We start from the raw sequence: 10,030 nt of genomic DNA, 5'->3' as shown, positions 1-10,030 counted from the left end.
AAGCAGTGTAATGTGTCTTGGTCGGTCATGCCTGGTTGTCTGTCTTGGATATTCTCTGTAGCTGTTGTATGATGTCATACTTCAATAGGATTTTCCTACGAGGTATCCAGGTTCATATTTTCAATATAAAATGTGCTAGCTTGTTAGTCAGGGCATTGACTGTTTATTTGTTTACTTCTGATTGGTGGAAAATATTGCTGCTAAGCATTACTCCCCAACAACTGTAATTTGATCCATGCTTGCAAGGGCTATATTACAGGGTGTGGACAGTTTATTAGGAACACTGGAAACTACAAAGATCTCCCATCTTAAATCAATGAACCCTTCTTTAGAAACAGCTGAAAAAGATTGATACCAAACCTTACTCAGTTTGTCAATCAATAACTTAAGAGGTACCTTTTTTAATTACTGCCTGGAAAAAAAAATATATACAGACATACATGCACAAATAATAACTGAATTTATTTGTGAATTAAATCAAATGTGTATATGTGAAATGTAGTCTTCATTAAACTGTGTTACCTCACTGTTAGATATAAAAAATAGTATTTAAATGGTATTTTTGTTTTGCTTGGTACAGTACTTATGAAATGTGTAACATTTAAGCCACTCTATGTAATGGAACTAGCTCAGCAGTGATGTCATGGGGCTGCTCCCACCACGTAAGACACTGTGACAGGGAGGTCTATGCCACTGTGCCTGTGACTTCACTCAGCACACCATGGTGGCTCTGCATGGCCCAACACTTTATTTCTCAACAGCACTGTGCTGCATACTTTTTCATGGAATTGCAGCTTTGTGTGGCCCAGGTAAGTCTGTTTTCTTCATTTAACATTTTGTAAAATTTCCAATTTATTCAGGGTAAAAATATCATAGTAAATAATCTTCATAACTTCAGTTGTTTAATGTGTCTGTCATACTCTCTCATACATGAGGCACATACTGCACATGTTTCATACAGGAGTCTATTCATTCAGTTGTAAGAAGTGCACATTATAACTATGCTAAAATTCAATGTTACAAATGACCAATAGTTTCCACGCCTTTCAAATGCTCTAGAATATGAAAGCCTTCTACTGTAGATTGTAAAATACTTGATTATATGTGTGGTTACAGTGAAACAACATAATATAAGCATGTGGAAAACCAGATGTAGGCATAGCATTGTTAACAGCTTCATAGAGACTCACTAACACTGTATAACTGCTGTGCTTTGTAGCCTTCTGAATGTTACATTGTTTCCAACTTTGAAGCACAACCACATCCATGTCAATTGTAAACAACTTGTGCAACAGGAAACATAGAGTTTGAACTGCCTGAAGGAAATCCAACAGCAACCACCAATAATTGAAGGAGAGAATTATATATATATATACAGTATATATTCCTGAGTGCATGGGGTATACATTTTAAGTATGGGCTATAAATATGGATAACATATACATTTTTAAATACATTTAACATATATCAATATATGTTTTATCACTTGAAATACATCAATTTGATCATTTTAAACATATTTTTCTACAAGGAGACTTCCATTGAGTATAATTATGTACCGTAATTATCAAAAAATAACAAGCAAATACTGCCCTCTACTGACAGGTGATCAGTTCTCCCCTGTTATCCGAACACTCCCTTGTAACCTCATAGAGACAATGGGTTTGCATTGCAGTTATTTCTGGTGTTTTCTTAATTTTACAGAAATAATCTGATTATCTAAACAAGTCACAAAATGTGACAAACAAAAGCTGCTTCCAATTAGTTTGGTAATGATTAAAAAAGAAAAAAAGGATCCTGTGATTCCACAACTGCAATACCAGTCCTGCTTATTGATATATTGATTGATTACTGACATGCAGTACTGTGCATCAATAACATCAGTAGACATGTTTGGTTATTTTGTAGTAGTCGCTATGCTGCCTTAATGCAACTTTCGGTAACACTACATAACGTGTCTCTTATTACTCTGTATTAACATAGTAGTTACTTAGTAAATACATGTGTGCTTACATATAATTACCATGTTATTATGCATAGTTACAATGTACTTAATGTGTAAATCTTTTTCATATAACTCTAACCACCCTAACCCTTTTCTGATACAATTGTGTGTTTATATAGATCGTGCAAAAAGATTCACACATCCAAAACATTGTAACTATGCATAATAACGTTGTAATTATGTATAGGTACACATGCATTTACTAAGTAACTACTATGTAAATACACAGTAATTAGAGACACTTAATGTAAAGTGTCACCCAGGTTTATAATAATTGTCTGTATTTGCAAATGCAACTGCTTATGAACAGCAGTTTGCATGTGCGATCCCTGTTTCAAATCCCAGGCATTTTACTGGTCAGAGCAGCAGGTTGGTTTTGCTGGGTCAAGTATGTTATTTTTAATGCAGTCTTTCTTTCCACGTTTTCCAGGACAGAAACGTATACGTGGCTCGGGGCACTGTGAGCGCTGTCCTGAAGGGAGGTTCCAGGAAAAGAACGCTGATGTGGATGTCTGTCAATCCTGTTTAGAATGTGAAGTGCAAAGTAAGAAACAAAATGAAAGTGGTTTACGCACTAAATGCATTGCAAAGAAACATAAAGCAAATGCTGATTTGCAATATTTCAGATGCTAACATGCTGTACTTTGTTATTATGACAGCTCTGGGGGAATGACCTATAAATATACAATGTAGGGTGGGTTGGTCTTTATAAACGTTTACCACTGTATTTTCGCAGTTCTACCATGCTTTTCCCATGGTTATAGTCTGCATTTACAATAGTTTACCCTGATTTGCCATGTTTATTAATATGCTTTACCACAGCTCGCTATTCTTTACAATGCTTACCTAAGCTTTATCATGCTTTTACTATGCTTTAGTACACTTTGCTATGCTTTTACTGTAGGAAACTTTTATAAGGGAAAGCAAGTGAACAAATCTCGACAAACAGAAAACTAGATTTAGTTTGAGAAAATATTCAGATTAGTCATGTGGGTGGGGACTAGAAGACTGGAAGAGAGTGTTGGTGTGGTATATATATATATATATATATATATATATATATATATATATATATTGTGATGGCATCATATGGTTACAACCTTTGTAAAGGTTAATGTTTTCATGTTATCTCTTCTTGATCATAAGACAATGGCATAAGCAGTACAGACCGATTTTGTTACATATTTTGACCTCATTTTTTTTCTTCCCTTTTTAATTAGAATGGAGCATTCAAATTAAGGCATGTACATCGGTTTCTAATACACAGTGTAAATGCACTGAAGGGTTTCAATGTTCAGGGCCAGAGTGTGAGGAATGCTACTGTGACATGGGCAGTGGCCAGGAGAATAATGGTAGGTGAAATATCAGTGTCCATTGTTTTCATGGCTGCTATTAAACAGGAGGCAGGCCATTTCTCATTAGTTACCTAAAGATAAAAAGGAACTGTTTGGTTAAGGAATGTTTTTAAAGCCCATTTTTGATTCATTCATTGAAGTTTGATTTCAACTAAAAAACAGTCCCAAAATGAGACCCAAAATGCCCAGTGATTGTCTGTGTAAATCTTTTAAACTGGCAAGTGTCAAAGCCAATGGCAAAGCGTCTTTTTCAGCTGTCGACAAATCACTGACAGTCAGAGGAGGGCTGTTGACAGTGTCCAGGAAGTACCTGTAATTTCAAGCATTCTACACTATAAATGGACTCACTGAGCTCTTTCTGCAGTGCCATGCATGCCATTTAATAATGTCTTTTTCTTTTTTGAATGAACAGCATGCCAGCCCTGTCCAGATGGATATTATACAAACAACCTGAACATGAAATGTAAAAAATGGACCAAGTACGTAAGGTGTAAAGATTCCTTGAAAGTAGCTTTGCATGTTGATTGAAGTATCATTAACTTGATTTTCCTTGATTGTAAAGATATTTAGCCAAGCAATAAGAAAATCACTATCAATGAAGCAATAGTGTGTGTGCGTGCGTGCAGGCGCGTGTGCGTGCGTGTGTGTGTGTGTGTTGTGGGGGAGGGTCTGGAGTGTAGCTGGGTTTGGCCATGGTGAGGCGTCCCTTTGTCTCAAGGTCTAGGATTACCCTGATAAAGCCATTAGCTGAAACATACTGGCAGCTTCATTTGATGACCTGTTTCTCAATGCAGCTGTTCAGAACTTGGGGTGAAAACAAATGGGTCCAGAACTAGTGATGTGGTCTGCCATGAGGCTTCTCGTACCATTATACCAGCGAGAACTGCCTCAACAACCAGGGCTACAACCCCAGCAGTGACTACAGCAGCACAATTCTCCATTCATACTGTTGTTACCAGAGCAACCACTACACATATGCCTCCAGATGACTCAAATGTTCTGTTTGGTGAGTGTTCTGTTTTTGATATTCCGTTTGAAGCTCAGTTGAAAGTTTTGTTGGGGAGTGTGGTTTACATTTTCTATCAAAATATTATAAAAATGATAATAAACTGTATAATTTACATTTATGTTAGAGGGGCAATGTTTGGGTATATAGAAATAAAATACTTTAGGGAATAAGTGGTTATATATTATAACATTCTTACAACTTATTACAGGCAAAAAAATATTTGAAAAGTGTCGAGCCATTCAGTGTTATTATAAATAATTATAATTTATAACTGCTAATTGCATAGTTAATATAAAGAATCGTGTCCACCCAGCTGTACATAAAAAGGCTGTAATTCCGGTTTGGTTTTTGGTGACTTGTGTTTCGATTTTGCTGTTGTTTAATACAGCTGTTGGTATTTGTGTTTATACTGTCCTTTTTCTCCACAGTTGGTTTAGTTATAGTCGGCATGTTTCTGGTGTTTGCCCCAGTTGTTGCATTTTCCAGACTGGTCAGGCCTTTCATTATCAATAGGAATAAACCTATGGAAAAGACGGCACGAGGTGAGTGAATCTTAGCTGTTATTTGCAATGCTGTTTAACACATCAATGATGGTTTATTAATGATGTTGCTATGCTTAGTATGTGCATGTGCTTCTGCAATACTGAGTTATCAGGGCTGACTTTCAAAACCCTTTTCTCTAAACAGTAAATTACTCATTTTCTTCGAAAACCTAAGAACATGCGTTAAGATTACGCAACTAGCATTGAACACTGATAAATCATCTATAAATCTGCCTTTGAGCTTGCTTTGAGCTTGTCTGGAGTTTCCTACAGTAAGTGCCAGGGCTTTTCAACTCTGGCAATCTGCTCTACATAGATATTGACAGGGGGAGTAGGAAGGGCTGGCTGAGTTGCAAGGTCAACTTGTCAAATTATTTGAATGGGATGAGGAAGGTTGTTCAGTCCCAGACAAGCTCCGATCAGCTCAAAGACTGTTGATTATTAACCATTGCCCTTTCTCAATTAACAATCTGGGGTGGTGGGGTGGTGGGGGGTTATTAAAAAATGAGACCATCTTAATTCTACAACACTGTTTTCTTATTTGTTACAGACAACAGCTGCCGGATCCCAATTCAGGAGGAAGATGAGAAAAGCAATTCTACAATAGTTAAAAACTAATCCTCGGAAAAATAAGATGTCGGTTTTTTTTTTGGTTTTTTTTCTTCGCTTTTCTTTTGATACCAAATGTTTAACCTCAGGCTTGCGGTTAAACTTTAACATGTGCATTTTGCTATTGCAAAAAACAAACAAACAAACAAAAAAAAACTTAACATTTGTAATACAAATATTAAATGATTGTATCTTGCCAAATTTGCGATAGATACAACTTGAAAACAATATATGAGTTTGCTCATATGAAACTCCTTAAGTAGACCCTATAAAACAGTATATATAATGGCTGCACACTCAACTTTGAGCAAGACTCTTCCTCTTGCTTTATGACTTATATTCCTTGTTTTAAAGGCATTGAAGGACATTTGTGGACTTTGTGTAGGTCTCCTGGGATTACATTTTCTGATTAATACTGTGAAGTGGATTTGTTTATCTACAGCGATGTACAGGAGAAGTCTATCCAGAAGTCTAAAACAAACCTAACGAGCAAATGATTTAAATCAAGCAAGAAAATGTCTTTGGTGAGATTCTGTTCTGTGAATAGTGTGCAATATGTTTACTGTTCAAGGCCATTTATGTTATGTACGATATAGAGCACATTTATGTACTATCAGCGTTTCTGATTAATGCTAAGGGAAAGCTGGCATAACTAATCGCATTGCGCAGAAACAGGTACAGATTTCTAAAGTAAAACTGTAAGAAACGAAGTCAAGCATACAAACCCCTGAACCACACAATCATTTCTAAATGGGTACACTGAAGAAGGCGCTAGCCAAAACTTTTGTAGACTTGACTTAGTTTCTCATACTTTTACCTCAAAGCTCTGTATTTGCAGCCTTGTTCTTTCCAGCAAGGGAACCCAACAATGTGAATGAGGCTCACCTTGAATAAGCAACCACACAGCCCTATAGTGAAAGTGTAGTTCAGTTTTCACTGTAAAAAGACACAAAATACATGCATTCGTATCATTAGCCAGCAATGCGTAACTTCAAGCACCGATAACACTTTAATTAAGTGTCTCTAACTACACTCTAATCCCATTGTAAGTATAAATACAGAACCACATGTGTAAATATAGTGTAATTATAAAAGCCACTGTCAACATGTTATATTGAGTAATTACAGATGCTTTGTAACTATGCAGTCCTATGTGTAATTACAGATGCGGTTGCTTTGTAACTATGCAGCCCTATGTGTAATTACAGATGTTGCTGCTTTGTAATTATGCAGCCCTATGTGTAATTACAGATGCTTCTACTTTGTAACTATGCAGCCCTATGTGTAATTACTGTTATTAAAGTATAATTACTGTGTAGTTCCAACTCTTAAAGAAACTAATATTACTTAAAGTAAAGGCATTTTGTAAAAAAAAAAAAAAGTGAGGATTTTGTTTTTCAATCAGCTTTTAAAAATAAATGTGTTAGTATTTACTAGTATTGCTAAAATCATATTACTTATGACTTATTTCTAAAGTTGTATTGCTCACATTTGTGGAGCACTTTTCGCAGTGTAATGTTCTATATTACAATCTTTTTTCTGATGCATCTACAGCACGTGTTAGAATGCTTTCAGTTGGGGTGTTTTTAGCATGGGGTTTTGACTTCCATACTCCTCACTCTAAAATGTTGAACCCAACAGTAATGTAATGTTTATATATTACCTTTTGAGTATTTATAAATCACGCATCAAATAAATAAATATATACAACATAATTTATGTCAAGCTTCTGTAAACTGTTTATGAACTATTTAGAACTACCAGGAGGTTAGGGAAATAATTGTGTTTAGAAAATTGGCTTTTTATTTCCTGGCATCTCAGTGGCTAATACCCTTGGCAGGGCGGTACGTTGACTTTCAATAGATGACCAGAAAATAAAAAGTACCAGCATAAGTGCCTTTTCACCGGGACAGATATCCTTGAGCCACCTAATGTTCTTGTTTTAAACCAAAAAACTTGTTTCTGTCTTTTTTTTTTTGTAACAGTTGCCCATTTTCTAAGCGCAAAAAGTCCCTCCAGGGTGGGTGGTATGGGGAAATACCGGACCTTCCAGGCGCTATAAGGGCAATACTGCCCACCCTGAAGGGTCTTATTGCTTACATATATTATATAGAAAATGTTAACAAAAAAGTAAAATGTTTCTTGCACATACTCCTTTGCACTGAGTGTTTTAAAATGTCTTTAAATTGCTTCCCATTAAGGTAGTTTTATCTGCTTCCTCACAAATTGAAACGTTTGATTTCTGATTGACTGTTTTAAAGGAATCCTGCAAAAGTCTAGAACACTATAATAAAAAAAAACTAAAAGTACATTTTCATAGCTTAGTTTTTTTTTGTGTGTTTTTTTTTTTTTTACATGATGTTTTCCAGGAAGCTGTTTATTCAAACTACACAAAAGCTTTTGGTTTAGAGATAAGATTCACGGAAAGCTACAGCACAATTTGAAAAAAAAACAAAAAACCATTATCAGCAATTCAATCTTAATTATTGTATTTACAATAACTTTGTATGTATATAATAGTATGTTGACGGCACCCCTGCAGTATTATAAGATTATTAAAACCTCTACTTGCTGTGATAATTGTGGATACTGTACAGTACATTGATTTTACATTACTGCAAACGCTTCCAGTTGCATTGGACCTCCCTCACAGTCTACAGTGTTGCCTACAGTACTGACTCATTCATTTGATTCAGACCTGTTTCCCTTGTTTTACATAGTTTTGTTAGCAGTAAGTTAAGTTCCCCTTGGGCTCTTCATGCATATATTGACATTTATGAGTCATAGCTTAGTTCCATAAACTTTCCACTGGTGCTTCAACCACTCATTGTTCATCCATTACAAAATGTCAGATCATATTGTGTTCAGTTCTTCTATCATTAGCAGTCAAAAAGATAGATAAAAATGATTCACTGTACATTTACAGATTTGCTAACTCGGTTGCATCTTATCCTGTATTCAGATGTGCATAGAACGCATTTAAGTGAAGACGTTTTCATGATTTCTAATAAGTTGAGGGGACATAAAGCCACTTTGTGGCTTGGAACTTTGTTTCAGGATACTAGGTTTCAGCCCTCTGCATGGCACACCAGGGGAGAATTGGGGTCTGAGCAGGGATCTTTCCAAAAAGCTTTAGTATAAGAAATATGACTTTACTGTTCTAGCGCCCAAACTACACAAGATGACATCACTTTTTACAATTACCCAACTCACAATGTATTGACATAGAAAAAATAGGCTTTTTGTTTTAAAAGTGGAACCCATACAAACCAGGTCTGATTCGGTGTGGTTTTAACCTTTTATCCCCCAGCTACAGTATTTGCTAATTAGCATGAAAATGGTTTGTCCTAATGATGGAAATTCCATTTTTATGTTTTGGTTGAAATATAACTGCTATGGAAATGAACGCACCAATGTTGTTTTGGTACATATTTTAATAACTGGTATTGATTGATATCATTGTCAACCAACACAGTACCAACCAATTTTTTCTCTAATTATAACTGATGGTTTGAAAACATGTTTTTAAATACGTGTTCAATAGCATAGAGTTCATTTAGGTGAGAAGAACTATAAAGGCTGAGAATTTATTACATATTTCGAGCTTGATTTACAAAGTTTTGCTTTAAAATATCAATGCTTTTTACCCTGTTTTCTGAAAGAACCCTTATAAAGTTTACTGTTGTTTTTGCCATGGTTTATTATGCACTTACTATATTTTGCCATGGTTTTTTTTTAATGCTTCACCATACCTCTATGTGATTTACCTATTCTTTTCCATGCTTCCACCATGCTTTATTACTCTTTGATAGGCTTTTACTATAGTAAACTTTTATAAGGGAAAGAAAGTCTTTCCAAAATGTCAAAGCCATTAAGTACAAAATGCAATGTAAAATAAAGCTGTTAATCATATAAAACTAATAACAAACAACTCATCAGTTTAATTTAAGGATTTCGAGGTCTGCCTACAATGGTTGCTATTGTCAGCCAACTAATTTTGTAAACTTAAAAAAAAAAAAAATGTGTTTGACAAATTGCATTTTGGGAAACACGCAACCAGTAAAGTTACTAAAACTGAAATAAACAGATCAGACATTTCATTTCCAGTTGGTGATTCACGTGCACTGCACTGTGCTGTTAGGAATATTATGATAAATGAGATGAAATCCCTAGTTCTGTTCTCAGTGTTGACAGACGCATACATGGTTTTGGTTTTTGTGCAAGGCGTTTAACAGGTCATTCACTTTCTCACTTGTTTTTAAATAGCAGTATACACATTAGAAAGTGTGTCAATATTAATGAATTGTGATTTCCGCTCTCTCTTTCCCCACCTTCACACACAACCCTCCATTCCCTTTAAAGATCTGCTGGGCGGATAACGTGTGACTCATTTTTTTCAACTGTGAATTCCAGGCTCGCTGTGATAGTTTATTATTTCAGTTTAAGTGGGTGTAATAAAATAATTTCATAAATCTTACTTGCCTTGCACGTCCATTGTCTATACAGGTCT

The 10,030-nt window shown here is 35.4% G+C and overlaps 1 protein-coding gene across 1 annotated transcript; it reads left to right on the top strand.

Moving 5' to 3' along the window:
* Nucleotides 1-709: 709 nt before the first annotated feature.
* On the top strand, nt 710-7,239 carry LOC117432461 (tumor necrosis factor receptor superfamily member 9-like). The gene is made up of 7 exons (XM_059002655.1): nt 710-809; nt 2,436-2,549; nt 3,226-3,357; nt 3,773-3,839; nt 4,155-4,366; nt 4,798-4,911; nt 5,462-7,239. Exons 1-7 carry the CDS (start codon nt 722-724, stop codon nt 5,527-5,529), a joined length of 795 nt encoding a protein of 264 aa, XP_058858638.1. The 5' UTR covers nt 710-721; the 3' UTR covers nt 5,530-7,239.
* Nucleotides 7,240-10,030: the final 2,791 nt, after the last annotated feature.

Source organism: Acipenser ruthenus, chromosome 27 (assembly GCF_902713425.1).
Source record: "Acipenser ruthenus chromosome 27, fAciRut3.2 maternal haplotype, whole genome shotgun sequence".
In the NCBI taxonomy this organism is placed as follows: Eukaryota; Metazoa; Chordata; class Actinopteri; order Acipenseriformes; family Acipenseridae; genus Acipenser; species Acipenser ruthenus.
The sequence above is the reverse complement of the archived record's forward strand: the minus strand, read 5'-3'. Positions and strand labels throughout refer to the sequence as shown.

Coding starts and splice junctions, on each gene's coding strand:
- LOC117432461 (XM_059002655.1), top strand. CDS start 722: ATGGTGGCTCTGCATGGCCCAACACTTTATTTCTCAACAGCACTGTGC. Junction 810..2,435: donor TGCAGCTTTGTGTGGCCCAG/GTAAGTCTGTTT, acceptor CACGTTTTCCAG/GACAGAAACGTATACGTGGC. Junction 4,367..4,797: donor TGACTCAAATGTTCTGTTTG/GTGAGTGTTCTG, acceptor TTTTCTCCACAG/TTGGTTTAGTTATAGTCGGC.